At 39.3% G+C, this 20103-nt stretch overlaps 2 protein-coding genes across 13 annotated transcripts in view; both read right to left on the bottom strand.

Annotated features, from left to right (window-relative positions):
• The window catches only part of ESRP2 (epithelial splicing regulatory protein 2), a 43054-nt gene extending 41964 nt beyond the window's left edge, over nt 1-1090 (bottom strand). For 3 of the 5 annotated variants that reach the window (XM_032701315.1, XM_032701313.1, XM_032701317.1), the window contains exons 1-2: nt 723-1088; nt 335-487 (exon numbers count right to left, since the gene is read on the bottom strand). In XM_032701315.1, coding sequence (XP_032557206.1) covers nt 335-469 — 135 coding nt within the window. In that variant the 5' untranslated portion in view covers nt 470-487; nt 723-1088. Of the gene's footprint in view, nt 1-334; nt 488-722 lie in introns of all 5 variants that reach the window. The other 2 variants (XM_032701316.1, XM_032701314.1) reach the window with 2 other exon arrangements.
• A 12-nt stretch (nt 1091-1102) lies between these two features.
• The window catches only part of LOC116793452 (leukotriene B4 receptor 1-like), a 51750-nt gene continuing 32749 nt past the window's right edge, over nt 1103-20103 (bottom strand). For 5 of the 8 annotated variants that reach the window (XR_004359489.1, XR_004359488.1, XM_032701318.1 and 2 more), the window contains 5 exons: nt 18732-19118; nt 12464-12588; nt 11214-11277; nt 3621-3702; nt 1103-3528 (listed from right to left, as the gene is read on the bottom strand). The gene's annotated coding sequence lies outside the window, so the exon portion shown is untranslated. Of the gene's footprint in view, nt 3529-3620; nt 3703-11213; nt 11278-12463; nt 12589-14580; nt 14748-18731; nt 19119-20103 lie in introns of all 8 variants that reach the window. The other 3 variants (XM_032701323.1, XM_032701322.1, XM_032701321.1) reach the window with 3 other exon arrangements.

Below are 20103 nucleotides of genomic sequence, written 5' to 3' on the forward strand. Positions count from 1 at the left end.
TAAAGCTTCGGAAGTCCGTAGACACCCTCGAAGCTACACACGTTTTAAAGCGGACGGGGCAGTGAGGGGTGGGAAGCGACCAAACTTTCTTTAAAAGTTACTTCTTCCCTTCAGACGGAACAAAAAGGACCTTCCGGAGTGGGCGCCCCGGGCAGGGACTGACCCCCGGGCACGGCCCCGGGCAGGGACTGACCCCCGGGCACGGCCCCCGCCCTCCCCTCCCTCGGTGCATTTGTGAAATGAACAAACGGCTCCGGGCAGGCGGCGAAGGGCCGGGGCAGCCCCCTCGCCCCGCGCCCGGGGAACGCGCCCTCGGCCCGGATCGAAGCCATACCTTCTTGCTGTGTAGATCCACAACTTGCCACACCAAGAGAATTAGTTCCCTCTCATCCGAACCCAGTTTAGCCCCATATGCACCAGCTGTTGCCCCAAACAACACCACCAAAGAGTCACTGTGCGAAGCCGTCATGACCACAGGGGGAAACAACTACAATCAAAAGCAGAGGTCAAAAAAAAAGAGAGAAAAAAAAAAGAAAAAGAAAGACACACTGACAAACAAAACAAAAAAAAAACACCCCACAAGGCTCACCCCCAACCTCCAAGTAATCAAAGGGGAAAGGAGCAAACGAGGAGTCACAATATCAAGAGGAAAGAAAGAGCTATTTAAGGAGGTAGGGTGTTCGAGGAAAAAAAACATGGAGAAAGCAAGCTCACATCTCTACCTGTTCCCGGTGCTCTCCTTCCCGGGGCTGATTGGGAGGTGGAATTAGCAAGCTGTGGGTTTCTTTCCCTCTGACATCATGGCAGAAGCTCAGCCTAGCCTTGGTGGTTTTTTTTTCCTCTCCTTTTTTTTTTTCTTCCCCTTCCCCTCTCCTGAGTTACCTGCCCTTGGTGCAGCTCATGTGACTCTAGTCAATCTCCCAAAGGGACAAGGCCATTGGGTCTCTGAAAAAGGTGTAGGAGGGACGGAGGGAGAATCAACGCCTGGCTAATCTGGCCTGATTGGTTTTTGAGGGAGATCAGAGGAGAACTCCCTTTCTCTCTCTTTAATTCTGCCCGCAGGAAGTGCCTCTACCTGCTTTCAGTTTTGCGGGCTCGGCCCCTCGTGCGGGGGATACGGGGCTCTGAGCACTCGCACCCGGCCCGTTTCCTCGGCAAATCTGAGGAGTACACGCGTAGAGTTGCTAAAACACAATTTATGACTTAGCATTGAAATCCACGAAACAGAAGTCTCTACCTGCTCCTAATTAATTTCCTTTTGTGCACGTTGCTACGTGTGTATCCAGCGGCCCATGCCAACGTTAATGTGTAATAAAGGTGTAGTATTCTACAAGGGTTTTAAGGGATATTACAGACAGAAAGTACTTTGTATTTTAGGCCCTATTCTCTAGTTTGTAAAGGTGGGTCCTAGGAAAATATTTTTTGTTTGTTTTGAGAGAGAGTGTATGTAGGAAGTTTTGCAAAACAGCCATATAAAGTCCTGCATTTTCTACCCTACAACTGCTCAGTAAGGAACCAGCTCCTGGGTATTAACTGCAGACCAAGCTGGACAGCTTCTCTCTATACCTTTCGCCTGTTTCACAGGTGAGAATCCACAGTGGGAAATCACCACCCAGTTTAGCTGCTACAAAAACACTGCTAAGCATTTCTGCTCAGCAGCAGCAGTAATATTTGTAACATTGCGGACTGAGACAATTTTCAGAGGTATTGTCAAACTCAAATTTATTTTAAAGCAGAAAAGAAAATTAAAATGCCTCTGAACTGTTTCAACAGTTATTATTTTTCCTATTGCCACCACTGAGGAGCTACTAGTGATTTTTAAAGGCCAGATGCTGCTAGTTAGACTAGTAATAATATTTCTTTTGCTTAATTAGATCTTCAGTTTGTACTCCAATATTAGTGTTGTGTTGAAATAATGTTTTCACTGAATGAAAAATCATGCTGCTATTTAGCTACTGATGTCTATCATGGGAAAATGCAGAGTTGGACATTTAACTGAATAGCTGATAGCTTTAATTAGCAAATCACATTTTCTCATCTTCTTTTAACATGCTAATTTTATAATTGGTTAATTATAACAGTTATTGTGGACCTCCTTCAGCAAACACTGATTCACATGCTAACACCATCGGTAAGACTAATTCCATTTATTTCAATGAAAATAAACTAGATTTCAAGGATGCTGTCTCATGTGAAGTACCTTAGAAGTTATGTATTAGAAGCATTTACCTGACAGAGGCCATGCAGGAAACTCTGCAGTGCACAGGTGTATCTCACTGAACATCACAAGACAGTTGTTAAACACTTCTCAGCTGTTGTCTCTGCACCTCACATGTGCAGCTGCCTGAGAAGCAATTCTGAAGATATTTCATTGGTACAGAAAGGGCAAATTCCCAAACACTCAGAGATGAAAACTTCAATCTGTATTATGTATTTATATACTCAAAATGTTTTCAGCATTATATTTTCTGGCATTGCTGAATTTATGCAACAGCTATATTTTCCTCTGTCAATACATTTCTAGAAGTTGTCAGTAGAATAAAAACCCACTTATATTTTTTTTGGTTACTTATGTCCTTTGGATACAGTGGTAATGAAACAGCATAGCAGCCTAATCATTGAGTATGGGATGCTTCTTATGCCCAAAGTCTGTAATAAGAACCATAAAAATACCTTGACTGCAAGTGTGAGAACTGTTCCTCTTACCCCGAGCTGTTCCCCTCCTCCCAGACACACTTATCTCGGGGGGCGTTGGAGGGGAGGCAGTGTTTGTACACAGACCTGTAAACACAGATTTTACCTGCAGCTTTGTTCACAGAAAAAAATGTTCCCATCTGTTGCAATTTAGCTGCTTCATGAGGGTGTCATTTTGTAGCCCTAATGTGTATTTCACACATAATGGGATTATAATGAGCAGATTTCTATAGAAGATCATGCCCATGATAAATTCTTGGCCAGGTTGACATCTATGATCCCAGGCTCCAGTGAACTGGCACAGAGAATGCCAGTACGTACGTACTTGTCTTTTAGGATCTATGTGAAAGAAAAAGCATTGTAATTCACTTAGAATAACATGTCAGATTAAAGAAGTCCTCCTGAGATCAGTGTCAAAGACCCTTGAAATCTTATTTGAAATCTATGCGTGGCATCAAGGCTCGTGTGCTCAAAAGCTTCCATACTTTTCACAATTATATTAGATCATCTCATAAAATGTAGCCCCTCTTCCAAAAAAACCCATCTGGTTTCTACTATCTTGATTCACATAATTCTACTGTTATTAATTTATCTAAACTATTCTAGCTAAATGAACTTCAAACATATTCTAAAATGTTTAAAAGAAAAATTTAAATAAATGCTGGCCTTCCTGGGATAGCAAACACTTTAAAATATCAAATTAGGGTTTCTCATTCACCTTCTATCCACAACCTTCCATCTCCCTGCCCTGAGTTATACATCTCTGCAATGATATTAAAAAATCTGAAGGAATGACATCGCCTATCTCCACAGAACAGCAACAGGATCCACTTCCTGAAAAACATGTGGGATAAGCCCTTGTACAGTGAGCATAGCAAAGTTAATTTGTAACCAAGATCTTGCTGAAATAAAGAGTTATTGCTCACCTTTAACTTTAATCCTGGCAGGCATATTTGTACAGCTACTTGTTTGTAGGCTCCATACAAGGATAACGTCTCATAAATGTAACTGGGTGGAGAATAAAAGTTTTAAAGATGGACATTCATTGTTATGCAAGCTCAGTACTGCAGATATTTTGTTTGTTTCTTATTAATCAAGCAACTAAGACTAGAAAATAGATCACAGATCACATGAGAACACTGAGCAAACTCATTAAATGCATTGTGAGTGCAATGGATAAATCTTGGATAAATCTAGTTGCTTTTCATTCTTAATATACACACTACACTGTTTCATGAGATGAGGAGAGGAGGGGAAAGGAGGGAAGGGGAGGAAAAAGACCACCACCTTTTACCTATATTACATTATTATTAAAAGTTCCTGTGGACTGAATGTCCTAATCACTGAAGTCCTTTTGTTAAAGCCAAATATGAAACTTGGAGACATGGGATCTGGAGTAATATCCTAGATGCATTCAGATCTACAGAAATACTTCAATTACCTTTCAGGGAAGCTAAAAGTCAATCTTCTGTTCCAAACTTGTATGATATTGAGAAGTTATTTGTCCTCATGAATATTTATTCATCAGTTAAAAGGAAAAAAATATGATGATGTTTAACCCTGTAAATGGTTTGACATGCCCTGAGAAAAGTGAATTAACTTTGAAGATGGATCTGACTTCAAAATTGGCTGTGCTGGCAGGGCAGAGAGTTTGGACCCAAAGACATCCAGAGCTCTCTTCTAGATGAATTTTTTTTGTGATTCTGAGAAACAGAGATACTAAATTAAATATGGAGCCCTGGTGTTTATCTGCACAATAGGGGTAGTAGTAAACTCTCTGCGTGCCTCAGCAGCTCCACAGTGAACTGGCACAGGAAGTAAAAGATCTGTGAGTGATCTGTAAGCAAATGTGAGAAGACATTTAGACTTCATATCAACTCAGTCCTTGGCTCCCGGGTTGGATTATAAGCAACTGCAGCAATATTTTCTGAAGGAGGAGCTTACTGTAACTCCTGAAACATAAACCCAAATGTAAAATATTTTTTGGCATCCTTTCTTCAACAGCAAATGAGTAGGAAAAGGCATGGGAGAAACGGCTTAACAATGTTCTTTGATTCCTGTCTAGATATTTGGAGAGATCTGATTTTTTTGGTCTGACTGGTAGGTCTGTCATTCTTACAATGCAATGTAGAAGCCTTGAAATAATTTCCATCAAGATATCCACAGAAGCTTGGCAATATGCAAAAGAGCTTCAGAAAGGTGGTTCTGATGGATTACTACCTTGCAGATACTAACACCATCAAGCCACACTGGAAGCATTGACTTAGATTCCTGTATCAGTTGGAATTAAATTTCTATTGACTTAAAGGTAAATTAAAACATAAAACTTGTGACTAGACAAATAAAAATGGAATTACTTCCCCTATTATTTTACATAGCTTCTCTCCTTTATGGGATGACAATCAATCTAGTGTTTTAATCCTACAAAGGTTTTATACATGCTCAGCTCCCATTGGATATAGGTGTGTGCTGTTTAGCCAAATTTCTTTAGATTACAGGTATCAGGCTTTTCAAAATCTATGCATTTACTTTTCTACCAGATTTATGGACAGATCAAACATGCATGCATAGTAGTGTCTCTTATAAATATTACTATAGATTTACGTTAAAGTTAACAGTTTCTAACAAAGACACAATGAATTTCCATTTTTTTGATTGGAAATAATGCTGTCCTTCAAATAAGTTACTAGACAGTTTTCTGGAATTAGAATAATTGAAATGATTCCTGATGAGGACCTCTGCAAGTCCTCCTGTCCAACATTGTGCCCACAGTTGGACTACTGCCAGCACTAGCTTGATCCAGCCAGGATTTTGTTCTGCTGTGTCTTGAAAACCCCCATGGATGACCCGTTCCCGTGCTGCACTACATTGCTGAGGAGAAACTTTCTCCCAGTTGCCAATCTGATCTGACTGTCAAATTTTTAAATAATTCACTGCAACTAGTTGAGACAGGATCTTTAAGCTGTGGTAAATTAGACAAGCCATGTGATACAATTTCTGTTACCTAATGAGATGAATATGCAAGTGCTTCCTGACCCTTTCAGTCTGCCTTACCTGTGATTAAAACTTGACTTTGTGTGAAGCTTTATTGCCCCTACAATCTGTCTAAATAAATTTTCATTGCAATTGGTTACTTTTTTTACTTGTCTCAGGTGTAATATGAAAATGGAAATTCAATGGAAAATATTGTTATTGTGGCAGGTTTTTAGGCAAATCAATATTCAGCCTTAGATCAAAACACTTCTATTACTGACACATCCTCTCTTTGTCCATTGAAAGGATATAGCATTTTACAAGACTGTCAGTGCAGCAACATAACCAACAGCAAAAATTTGCTTTTTAATGATAAGACTAATCTAGTGAGTTGTTTGTTGCATAAGCTATAAAGGAAAAAAGCTCTGCTACCACCATCCCTGCCACCATTACTATCACCCCAGTGAAAAGAGTAAATACATAAATTGGTAACACAATCTACTGCAATAGCTAAAAGCCAAAATGCTGTCTGTTATTCACTAGTATTTACATACAATTAAGTAGAATCATCTTCTTACTTTGTAAGCAATAAGTTTTAAAATTATTTCATGTGTTAAAAGTTCAACAGGATAAAATTATATCCTCTTGTTAAAAGATCAAGAGGTTAACTCATCATAATGAAAAGAGAATGACCTGATGTCTACATGAAGCAAGTAATTTGGGCCATTTTATACTTTATATTTAACAGATCAACTCAAGAGACTTCCAGTCATAGGAGTAGCAGGACAGGTAACTCAGTAGTCCTTTAACTATTTTGAAAAGGATTTTTGCACTACTCCTTTGTATCCTCCTTCAATGGCTCGATGATATTCAGCCCATTGCATTCCCACAGGGAAATGGCACTCCCACTGCACAGCTAGAGAGTCCTCAGAAGTTCACTGAAACACAAAATCACTGATGTTTTACAGTGAGACAGCTACAGCCATCTGGAACATTGGACATCCAACTCCAGTCACCTTGCATGGAAACAGGAAAACAGGCAACATGAGAAATGTAAATGGCATTACCTACATCAAAGGATCTGCAGGCTCTACACCACTCTCACTTACTGAGAGCTGGTACTCAATGCTGCAATACAGCAATGATGAAAGAATGGATCAGCAAGCAAATACAAAGGACTGTATACTGGAAGTCCAAATTACTCCATGGAAAACAACTATATAAATTACACAATTAATGATGAATTTATGCACGTTACATTTTCTCAAGCTTTACTGACAATTGGCCTCGTGACATTAACTTGGCAGAAATTATGAATCTCTGGCTATTTATTCAGATTGTACCACAAGCTCTCAGCTGACACATAAAACCTTGATAAAAAAGGAGGGTGTGTTCCTATAATATTTCATTCCCATTTGATTTAGCTGCTCTGACATTTAACCTGTTTCTTCATTAGGATTTAATTAAACTTATTATACATACAGATATGCTAATACACATCTTTTTCTCACCACAGGATAAACAGAAGTAAAATATAAATGCAAAATTTAAGCAAAACCTAAACACCTGTTGAAGTACTTATGTTTAAAAACATTTCATCAGAGTACTGTATAATAAATGGATGAATGCAATTATGTGCATCCAAAATAGACATGACAGGACCTATCATTCAATGATTTCCTGATCTTCTATCTTGATTATGTTTATTTTGCTCTACTTCACTTCTACCACCAACTGTTACATCCCTGGGATCTGACAGGGGAATTTCAAACACACTCTGGGTCCTATTCTGTCCCATTAAAAGGATGGAATAATCTCCTCAAAGAAGCAGGCCTCTGATACTTTTCTTTGTATTTCTCTTTTCACTGTCTTTCTCTTGAAAGTACATGGTCTTTCAAAAGTCTTGTCTGACTTGTTACTACCAGACTCTAGAAGAACTGTTATGCCAATTTCTAGGAAGATTAGATGAGTTTATTTTCTACTCTGCCATTTGTAGCTTGACAAGACAACTACAGTTTTTGCAAAGATATCTCATTTTTTTCTAGAGTACCTCTACATGTAACTGCTTGCATGCAAGACTCGAGTTTACACTGAACTGTATTTTACAGTTACAGTCACATCAGTAGAATCATCAGATTCTCACTCAAATATATTCCCTTGTTCCATTCAACAAATCCTCTCCTCACTTTAACCTCTGAGCATGCTTGACCAAAGATCTTTCTCCCTTTTGCCTGATGTTCACCTTGTATGCTGTGGAGTGTGTACAGTGGAAGGAAAACAGAAGCAGTGTCCTTACAGACACACCTGATTGACATAAGAGAGCCATATGGGTTCTTGAGAAGAAACATTCTCAAAGAAATATATTGTACAGTCAGTAACTGTATTCAGACAGAAAGAAGACAGATTATTCCCTTTGGCATACTGTAGAAATTTTGAATTTAAGATGCCATATGATTCACTCAGTGCATTTATCACTTAATAGCTGCAGAATCGCTTTATAAACAGAGATAATAACTAAGCACATGGCAAGCAGGTGCAATTCCCTTCCTAATAAGTTGGAGTTGTGATAATACACTGTGACAGAGCTGTTTCATAAGTGCCAGTACTACCTCACCCCCTTTCCACAACCCTCTGCTCATGTGGCACACCCTTGTTTGACGGGAAATGTCACCTTGTGTTCAGTCATTCCTTGTTTTCCTCAAGTAATTATTTCAACCACACTGTGACATAGTTAACACAGTAAGATTCTGCCTTTTTTAGGTTCAAAGATATGGTGGTGAGGAAAAGAAAAAGAGCCCTGGGGCAGACACAAGAGAAAGTGGCCTGGCACATTCTGGGAGTGTCCACCACTGACTAAAGTGAATGTACTGATAAAGCTCTGGGTGAAGTAGTTGTCTGGGACACAACTTTAACTCCTCCTTTCCATACTCTAGTGCTTTGCTTTGTGTGAGCAGGGAGTCTGAGGAGTCCAATCTACTCCATTACTTTTCAGATAAATAAAATCCTAGTATCCACAACAAGCAAACATATCCCCACTGAGGAAATGGGAATAGTTAGAAGTTGGTTGAGGCTGCCACATATGACAAACTGTGTTCTAAAGCTGTAGGTTTCATAATGAACTCTGTTTGACATAAATATAAATTTCAGGCATTCCTTGTTCATCCAAATTCAGCTACTCATTCTCATCCTACCTTTGGCTTATTGGACCCTCTGATTCTTCAGCACTACTATTTGTGGGGTTCCACTCTGAATCAATATTTGATATTTTGAAGTATTCCTTAAGGTGGACTCATTCCCTCATTTGGTTCAGTGGTTGGTTCCACAAAGAGTTATCCTGGCAAAGCAAGACAGTGACTCATGGGCCAACAAGAGGGGCACTTTTGCCTCATAGTCTGGTGGATCCATGGCTTTGGGGCACATCAGGCTCTCCTGGGGCAGCTCCTGCCCAACTCCTGCAGCTGTCACTGAAGGTAACCAGGCTGCAATCACTGATGAGTCATGATGGGCAGCATTTTACACCTACTTTGTACAGACATAAAACCGAAGATGTGAGATCAGATCTTTCTGTCTCTTAAAAACGCCAGATTACTGCCTATCTATGCAGGAATCCCTGTCAGAGAGTATATCTATGGTAGCCTTTTGCCATGTAGATTGCTGGAGAAGGGAATACTGTCTATAAATTAAATCCCTGCCAGTTAGATCAAAGTACCAGCAATCTGCTTTGCCCTGTGCAAGAGCAGAACTTTTCCTGGTTGGCTTCTGGCAAGAACACATAACTTCCCCTGGGAAAGACAAAGCAAAAGGACTCAATAATAAAGGGTGGAGATTTTCGGGATTATGGGTTCTGCTCTGTATCTCTCAGTGTAAGATGAGCCATTCTGTACAGGGTAATGTGATTTTAAAGAAATGATACAGGGCTTTTCTTCTTATTTAATACTATATTTGTAATACGTTAATGTGTAAATGTCTCTTTTTCTCACAACACATCCTACAAAAATTGCCTTTAAAAAACATTTTCTATTTTGCATCGGTATCAAAAGCATGAGACATAAATCCAAACCTTGTGAATCTGTTTGGTTTAGGGGAACAAGGTGGAGCCCACCACCTTCAATCAAAGATTAGCTGCTTTAATCAAAGAGACGTGAACAGCTTGCATTCTCAGCTTTTGATTTCCACAAAGCCTGTTTGTTTTACTTAAGGCTAGTTTACCACGCCCCTGCTACCAGGGAATTGCTGGGGAGCTAAGCCACACCTTTAGGAACATAGCACTTCCTGCTCAGTGTAGCCTTAAAAGCAGTCTCCTGTACTCCAGAGAGATAATTGGAGGTTAAAAAACCCAAACATCTACATCTTAAGATCTTGGCAGGCTGGCAAAGCCAGTGCACATCACCTGTCTTTGTGCTCTTGTTAAATAGTTCACACAAGGTCTTGGGGAAGTGTTTACCAGAAAGGCATCTTTCAAAAGTGCTTAGGAGGCTGATACTACCTTTCCTACCCTTCCATCCCTTTGGATCCAGCACTTCCATTGGTGGTGCTTTGTGACTAGAAGAAAATGAATTGGTGGGTTCCTCTCAAATCCCTCAGGGCTGATATGTTTGCTGTAGGCTGACTGGTAGCTCCAGCAGAGAGGATAAGGTTTCATTATTTGTAAAATATGTAAACAACCCTCTCAGTGCTCTGAGGCAGCATCATGGTATAATTGTTAGATCACTTGTACCCTCCTTTTTCTGCTTCATCTGTAATTTAAATTACTATATCAAAAGATTTCTCAGTCCCAATGGTGATCAGTATTTACATAAATCTCAGGGAGTTGTATTTGTTGCTTGGGTTTTTTACTACAGTATACTTAAAGAAACAATTTTTAAACACACACACATTCAGTACTATAAGAAAACACAAAGCACAGAACTCATTGCTGAAACTTCAGCTGCCTAAAAATGCCTAATGCACACCTAACATTAGTACCAGGGACCATCATTCCCACAGTTTCACAGATTTCCCCTTTTACCCTTCTCTCTGATTCAAGATATAAAACTATCTTTGATTTATTGTCACTGTATACTGCAAATGAGACTTCAGGTTACCACTAAGTATTTCTTACGGGTTCTGTGACATACTACAAATGACAGTAGCTTCTAAGGCTTGAGTGGACAGTAAGGCTGATTAATAAGATATGCTTACTAGCACAGCAGTGAGGTGGAGTAGGAGTGAGTAATTGTATTCTGTTGGAACTTATTCAGAATCCTCCAGCTCATGGGCATGAAAGTGTTTTGTAATCACAGCAATTAAAAGAAAAGACAGAAAATTAATAGCATTTTTGTATAAGTTTCCTTCAGAAATTCTATAAAGAGGAAAATATTTACAGGTAACTATAGAAAGTTAAAAATTTGGAATCAGTTACTCTACTGTTACTTTTGCTTTTCTGAGAAGGAATCCTGCAGTACACATTAGAATGATGTGGACTCAAAGGCAGTGGGAAGGGACACATGTCAAGAATTACAACTTGGTTGCACAGGCCTAAAAGAAGTACAGGAGACAATAAATACCTTTGAGGATGCCTCTCCATTGCTTCTAAGGACCAGCAGTCTCCATAGCAGTGACAGTATATTACTGGGGGGCAGAGAAGGAGGTTGTGAGCAAATACATAATGAAACAAAACTAGTGGGTGTAAAATACCCGTTTCATCAGTTTGCACAGTTTATCTATAGCAGTAACCAAAGCCCCAGTACACAAACAGCCTGGGCAACTGGGGTGGAGGAATGTATTCCACAGCTCTGCAGAGGTTTCTCATGAGGCAATACCCTTCTACTGGGATTAGTTGCCTTACTCAAGACTAGGCTCAGAGGGATTTACAAAACCACCATATACACTCCCTCAGTCATACAGTAACTTCTTCATTGTTGTGTGGACAATAAGCTCCATAAGATAGACATGTTTTTTCTCTCCTGTAGAAGAGAAAACATCCCTTTCTTAAAAAAAAATCCTAAGGTATATGTGGATTAAGCAGGCAGGATTACACAGTCTCAGCCGAAAAAAAATAGTGTATGACAACTTACACAAAGTGTTAAGTCCCTTTCAGGAAAAGGGATAATTAAGGCAACAGTTCTGCAAGTCAGGTCCACAGTTTCTGGTTCTTGGCCAACAAATATTCATTGTCAAGTACTGCTATTTAATATAAAATGTGCTTTTCAGTCTTTGTTTGCCTTTCCACAATACAATAAAGGCTAGATGACAAAAAAACATGAATCACATTTTAACAGGAAACTTGGCTTGGCATTGGGCATGATGGTTTGTGCAAGGCCTTAGGAATACTGAAATAAAGGATATGCTCCTAAACCCATAAAGTCACGGTTGCTACCTTCATTTTTAATATGAAACAAGAAAATGTATGTCTCAAGATATTGTAATGTATCAAGAAAGATTAGTATGGGGATGGTACATTGGAGTTTATTGGATCCACTGTCCTTAAGTGAGACAAAACACAGTAATTTCAAGAGCATTGTTTACACACAAAGGAAAAATCAGAGGTCAAGGATCTATTAGTTTAATTTATTTAGCCCTTTAGAGGATAAAGACATGTACTGCTTGAACTGCTTCAATGAATTCAACATTAGATTTCAAAGAATCAAAATCTAAAGGTTCAGTTTCCCTATCTATTCCCTAGATAAAAATACATCTTATTTAAAACAAGGTAAAGTTAATGTTTGAATAGTAAGCTCATCAAAAGACAAGATCCCATATATCTACATGCACATATACATAACTCCTTTGTTATACATTCTTTTTCATTCCTCACCTTTCTGTTCCCTCAGAGTTTTCAAGTTTGGGCCAAAGGGAGATACTTGATCTGTTCCTTTTTAGCATCTCTGAGTTCCTTAATCTTCCTTTAGTTTCTATTTTTCTATGCTTTCTCTCAAGTATCTGAAAATGCAGAATATTACCTGAGTATGTAGCAACACAGAATGATCAAATGTCTGTAGAGATCACAAGTTTCCCACACTAGTATTACAAGTATAAATCAAATACATATTTCACACATAATTCACAACACTTACTACTGTCTCCCCCTGTCCCCAGCAAAAGGAAAGGACACTTCAAAGAAAAACTGCCTTGATAGTGTGAATTCACATCTGCTGTAAGGCCATGGTACACTTCATTTCACATTTGATTTGAATGTGACTCGCTCCCTTTTCTACCAGCAGTACACACAACCTTTTTGGGGAACAACTGCCTAGGAGAGACATGCTCCTTCCACAGAAATGATTCTTTAGGATGCCTTTCCTCCACCCCTCTCAGCAGTGCCTTCATGTTTAAGCAGCTTCACTCTGAAGTTACTATACCTATGCAACCGTTGCTCATTGTGTAGCTCTTAATAACTGCTTTTCATCTGGATAATGCTGCTGTCACGTACTCTGCATAAGGCTACACCTTAAAACCCTAATAAAATGAAGTTCATGTCAGAACAGCAAGAACTACTTCTGAACTGCTTGACTGAAAGCAATTTTTTTTCAAATGTTTGTTATGAAGAACAAGTACTGCATAGGAGGGGTGCAGAGTCACTTCTCTTTTTTTTTCTCATTACTCCTTCCTCTGTGGAAGGAATTTTTCCCCATTACTCCTTCCTCCTTCCTACACATGCCACCATATGGCCACAGTTGCAGTCCGTGTGTCTCAGTCTGATATTCTTGATACAAGAAAAGGCATGGCTGGCAGAATTCTCTGCGAGGATTCAGAAACTCAGGATATCTGCTCACACTTGAAAATAGCATGAAATTGTATTTTAGCCACAATTCAAAAACATCTTCTCAACAGGGCCTTTGGAAGGGGATGAGGATATGCTATGATTGATTAAGAACACAGAAAACAATCCTGTGTATTTCAAATCAACTCCAATGGCGGCTTGAGACCGAGGCTGGATCATGACTGAATTTTTCTTAGGGCATGCAAAGATTCCAAATGTGAGTAAACCACACTCCTGCAAAAGCTCTTGTATTTCTTAGCATTCACACAGTTTCTCAAGAGGTTTCATTGGGACATGACAGATGTCAGTTGTGAATGCAACATCCATCACAGAGTTAACTTCTTGTATTCAAATTCAACTACTGCTTCCTGCTAACCGAACTCAATAAAAGTCAGCAAATAAAGGACTCCAGTGGGCCTTGTAAAAACTCATTTACTAATCCTGAATAGAACATGGGTGAATTCCTGTTAAAAGTTAAAGCAAAACCTTTATTGCCATTATTTTTATATCAATTAGCTACATTGTACTTCCTGGACTCTGGATCCATTCCAAATAAAGAATGCAGTGCTAGTGTTATATTCCATGGATCCAACTCCTTTGCACTGTTCAGGTGCATTTCATTCCACCACTGTAACTGTGCAGTGATTTTAGGTTTTAAGGACATTTGTACTATTTGCCTTCATTTTGAACATTTCAAAACTGTGTCTTTTGCCCATGGCTAAAGGGTAGAATGATATGAATGGACCAGAACTGCCATTTAACCTGCAGAAGGTGCCACACTGGCTCTGGGATTAGTGCAGGATGCTCTAGATGCTGCACTGGCTGGGCCAGGGAACTATGACCCTGTTGTATGAGGTGCTGTGGAAGATGACACAGGAACTACAGCAGGGCTCTGCAGCCCCTGCCCCACCTTCCAATCAAATGCTAAGTGCTAGCAACTGAAGCAACAGCCCACAATGAAGTTACTCCTGTGTACTCATCCAAAAATTAATCCTAACTTGTATGTTGTTCAGGAAATAGTAGAAGTAACATTAAGCTGTACCTTAACTACTTTTATGGTTGGACCACTGTGCTGATCAAACACCAGTCAGATTTACAAAGTCAGTCTTAAATGACTAACTTCATGTGAAGTTAGTCTTGCTTTTGTTTGTTACAAAAGAAATCTTGCTCACAGTTGCACAACATCCTTTGCCTTCTCTTTCTCTTTGCTTTCTTCAGCTTAATTCTCATAATTCTCCCTAATGTCTTGGGAAGATGACAGTCAAATGTTACTCAATGATTAGACTTTTCCCTTTCCCCCAGATTTGTGTGTTCTTTGGGCCAATTTGAATTTTTTACCCTGGAGAAGAATATCAAAACAAGTAGCTGTATCTAAAATGTACAGTAGGCATGTTCAAACAGTAATAAGTCTCACACATCTTTTGCACTACAAAGAAAACCACAGGATAATAAACACATCCAATTTTAAATATAAAATATGTATGTTTATATACATATAATAATGACATGTGGGAATCTGATACAAGACTTCCATAATATAGAGGTGATGGATAGAAGCCTCAAAGAGCCCATGGATATTCTTTCCCTTTCCCTTTTTAAACAGGCATTTTTCTTTACAGCCCACCCAGAATTAGGTCACCATTGAAAATGTTCTTGGGCAGTGACTGCATGATACACCCAAGGCAAGAGGACAAACATACTCCTCTTGCAGTTGCACCACTGTACAGTTTGTCTCTATGAGGCAGAAGGAGAAAAAGAATATTTCAATTTGTTAGAAAAGAAAAAAATCTGAGTATTTTACTTGAATTATCATTTAAAAAAGGAAAATTTACAGTCCATAAGAACATTCAGCAGTTGCAGCATCTCTTAATAGAAACACTCCATCTTGTACTTAAATGGTAAATGTCCATTTATTTGCTCAGTTTAGCTTTCATCATTACTACATTAAACCTTGGAGCTGAGTAGGAACAGCATCCTCTGCTGGAACATTTGCCATGATGTAGATCAAAGTAGTCAAGCTGTGATCCAGAAGGAAAACACAATTCACAACTTAGCTCTCCTGTGGCCTACACATAACAATTTTTCATATTTTGTCTGACTTGTAACTAGTTAACACATAACTGTGTTCTAAAAGTTGGTCTAGCAGAAGCATTTCAAAGATCTATTCAGCTTTAGGGTAAGGAAAACATTTCCAGACCTGGTATAGACCAACAGGTCATGTGTGACAGCATCTTCAACAGCCTCAGCAGCACTGCTAAGAGAATGCAGGACTAGGGTGTACGAAACTGTGACATTCATAGGAAGCTGATACACTGCTCTGCCACTTTTCATCTTAGTGGGCATGACATGATGAGACTACTGCATAACTGGCTGAGGGTATTAAAATCTCTCTGTATTTGATTTAATTGCATTGTAGTACCAAGAGAAATTTTTAAAACCTTAATACTGAGATGATACCTAAGTCTAAAACTTCAATGGTTTGGACAGTTATCAGACAACAAGCTCACATGACCACCTGGAAATCTGAATTGAATTGTGAACTTAAACTCTGTTCAGAAAAATCTTAAATATGACACATGCCTTTTCAGGCAAAATTTCCAAACATAATTTTTGAAGTTAAACAGTGCAGCTAAGCTGGTTTGACAGCTCCTTACTGCCAGGAATGGGAGGTCCTTCTTGTTTCTCCACACTTCTTTTTCCCAGCTTCATGTATCCCACCTCTTTGTACCTGCCACAGTTGTGGTCAGACTTCAGCTCAGCCAAGGCAATTTGTTAATCCACCAGTAAAACACGTTTTAATCAGCAGCCAGGCTGACTTAGTTCTACGGAGTCTGCTCCTGCCAGAGCCTACATAAATAGATGGGTTTACAGTCGGGAGTGAGAGCAGAGTCTCCTTTCAGCAAACCCTAAGACTGGCCAAAGCCATGATGCAACCCCTTTCTCATTACTCACACACTGTAAAAAGCTGGGCTTGTGTTTGTAACCAGGAGTTCAGAACTTGTTTTGGCAAGTAAAATTTTTAGGGAATTTTCAGAAGCCTTGACTCCCCAACTTTCCTTTAGCTAAATAAAGTTGTAGTTTTCACAACTTTTTTCTTTTTGACAGTTGGTTGGGGCCAGAAATGCCATTTCAACTACAAACTGCTTTAGCAAGTACTGCCGTGAAGAGGAATGAACACAATGTCATGCCCTTATAGGGCCCTTCAAACAAATAATTTAGTATGGGAGTGAAGTAAGGACAGACTTCCTCAAGGAAATTCCTTAACTAAAGTGTTATCGCCTACATCCTAATCAGTTTAGTATAGACCATATTGATTTAAAGACCTAACAGTAATTTACTTCAGATGCATGTACAGAAGGAGACAAAACAATAAAACAAGAATAAACAGTAAGCAGCCAAATTCTTCATTGGTTAATGGGTCACGCACTCATAGCTACTTAACAGGATTTTGAAATACCCACAGCAACTCTTTCAGCCCAAGCTCTTTCAAATTACTTCTGGAATTTTACATTTTTCAAATCTTTTGAGAGTAGTAGCTAGAGCACAGATGAAGGAAAGAGCTGAAGAAAAAGAATAGTACAGCATTATGCTTAATTTATTTATACCATCAATGCCTGAGAAAGAAATTGATCTTGAACAAGAATGTCAGCACTTCTTTCCCAGAATATCACAAAAACCTGATGGTATGAAGGACAGATCTTTTCAACATATCAGATGCACAAGGACATGTATTTTGAGTGTTGTCCTCAGGTAGGTCTGAACATACACCTATAGCAGTATGCACAGACATACACTTTGAACAGTTGCCTTTTTTAAGTATAATTTTAGTTTGCTATGAAATTATTCAGGTTTTTAAGAAAGGACTCCTTATGGTAGGAATAGTCCTTTTATAAACATCCTGTCCCTATTTGTTAACCAGCTTTGCTCATGAATAAATACCATGCAGATTTTTCCTCCTTGTCCCCACCTTTTAAGAACAAAAGCAGCCTCAGGCCATCGAGTCTTCCCCATCACCTCTTAATCTCTGGGAAACAGCTTCTTTCTCAATTGTTGTTGCTTAACTAATGCAACATTTAACGCTGCAGATGAATCAGCACTGAGCTACTAGTAATCTTCTGACTACTGATGCTTCAGCTCCACCATACCAAATTTACTAATGAATGAGTCAGGACTCAGGTGAGCTCCATTTTGGGAGGTCATTCCAGAGCCAACACTTGCCCGTGATACTTTCTGATCTCTCCTCCCTTGGACTCTGTCTCTAGATTCTGCTACATGCAATTAATTTCTGTGATGTAGTGTATTCTGATTTTCAGGACCCGTGACATCTATATGGGGTTTGTTCTTATTTGTCAGGTCCTAGATGATGCTTTGAAGTTTAGGGATTCAGGGTTTAGTACAATACCTGCAGTGATTCCCTGTATGACCTTAGTAAAGATCAAAAGGAAGTATTCTGTTGGTCGAGCTATTGAAGAGACAGCAGTTCCAGTGAACAGAAAGTTTCTCCTTCTCACCTGAACTAAACAAGAAACTCCAGTGTATTATGGAAACAAAAGGATAGATTTGTTATGAACCCTTTCCTCAACAACATGCATATGTATTTATATATACACATATATATTTTAAAATGTAAATTATGTAAGTATTTATACACATACACTTTTTTCTCCCAAGCAGTTATTCAGAAGGGTGGACAAGAATGAAATCCCTTCATATTTTAGGTGGAGTTCTAAATTGCTCCTGTGCACAACTTTTCTTTTTTTCCACCCCTCAATTTCATCGAGCAGAATGGCCAATATGTAATAGAAATAGCATCAGTCAGCAAGATCTTGTCTTCAACTGTTAACACTTTTAATCAGCAAATAAAATGACCTAGAAATCAAAAAAGAACCATCCCCTTTTTTTTAACTCCTATTCTTGTACCTCCCCGTGTCCCATCCAGGAAGAACACATTGTGTTTTCGGTAACTGCTCTATTAATGCTTCTCTTCAGTCTCCACATGACCGCAGCCCCCTCCTGCGGGCCGCGGCTGCGGGGCTGCGTTTCTCGAGCAGCCTCTGGTGGTTCCCACGGGAGCCACCCCGGAGCTGTGTGTGCTGTTCTCACCTGGAACTGTGTGTGCTGCTCTCACCTGGAACTGTGTGTGCTGCTCTCACCTGGAACTGTGTGTGCTGCTCTCACCTGAACTCCGTGTGCTGCTCTCACCTGGAACTGTGTGTGCTGCTCACACACGTGTGCTGAAATATTTTTCTTCCATAATATAACAGAACTGTAATTAATGAGTATCATATTCTGGATTAGGAATGAAGCTGCAACTCATACTTACAGGATGCAGAAAAAAAAAAAAATCTTCATATGTGCAATTGGTGCTGTTCTCTTGTGAGGTAGGAGATTGCCAGAATTCATCACCTGGCTCATTCGTGTCAGTGTAACTGGTTTACCCAGTATTTCTGGTTTTAGTTCGTATGTGACACTGCTCAGGATAATTTTTAGGAGCTCTCAGAGGTCAAGGGTAACAATAAATCTGATTGTATCCAGCAGACTCAAATGACTTGACATGTTGTCATATAAGGATAACATTTTTTGAGGAAAGTTAAAGATGACTTCTCCATTTTGTGGTGAAAACATCTGATTATTTTTCCATCCTCTCTTCTGTGAGGGAGCCAGGTACCTTTCAGGGTCAGTCTTGAAGAACTTCCATCACACTTGGACACTGAAATAAAAAACAAGCCATAAAAAAAAAAGACAAAATGAAGGCTTCATATGGATAATCTTTCAATGAAAGTAACATATCTTTTGGGTTCCTAACCTTTAGGCTTTTTCTAAAGATGTTGTTGAAGCATCAAGATACAGAAAATAAAAAGCAGTCATTGATTTTGCTTGTCGTTGACAGTAACTCTTCTATTTTATGGAACCTTTTATAAATCTTGGCTTTTGTTTACATGTTTGGAACGTACAAACAAACAAACAAAACTCCACCTTTTTTTTTGGACTGGGAAGGTAAAGAGTGGGACATAAATATAGCAGCTGCTTCAGACCCACAGCTCTCACAATGAGCCCACCAAAATTCTTATTTTGTTTCTGTGTGTCAAACATGTCATGAACCCCCAATGTCACAGAAAGCAACCCTCAGACTTTCTAAACCTCTTGCTACTATAAAAAACCTGCCACTCTAAACAAGTTAGTGTATTGTATTTACACTGCAATTCTGAGCAGGCTCTATGGGGGGATATGTTTTACATGAGAATCTGCATCTAAAGTTTCCTTTAACCTCAGTGAAATTTAAGAAGAGATTAATACAAATTCCCCTTATCTGACTAGGAAAGAAAACAAGAAAATATGCATATATCCAGATACCAACTCAGGGGTCACTCAGATCTAGCTTCACTCTCAGCTTCCTAAACCAGAACTGCATCATAACTACTGATGCCTTTCTTCCCCTCTTACTCCCCTCCTTTCTTACAAAGAATAGTAAACCCCTCCTATACCTTTTCCTTCAGCAGCCTAAGGCCAGAGCTGTTTCCAGGAGGATAAGCCCTCTGGGCATCCAAACAGGGGATGGGGCAGCAATCAGAGCCAAGACAGGAAGGCACTGCTGCTCCTGCATTGGGAACAGCGCTCTCGAAGCTCGACAGGCATCCACTTCAGCCACCTCTAGGTTTTAGCCCAGTTATATAGGAAAAAATTTCCAAGTGACT

The sequence above is a fragment of the Chiroxiphia lanceolata genome, chromosome 13 (genome assembly GCF_009829145.1).
Source record: "Chiroxiphia lanceolata isolate bChiLan1 chromosome 13, bChiLan1.pri, whole genome shotgun sequence".
NCBI classification, from domain to species: domain Eukaryota; kingdom Metazoa; phylum Chordata; class Aves; order Passeriformes; family Pipridae; genus Chiroxiphia; species Chiroxiphia lanceolata.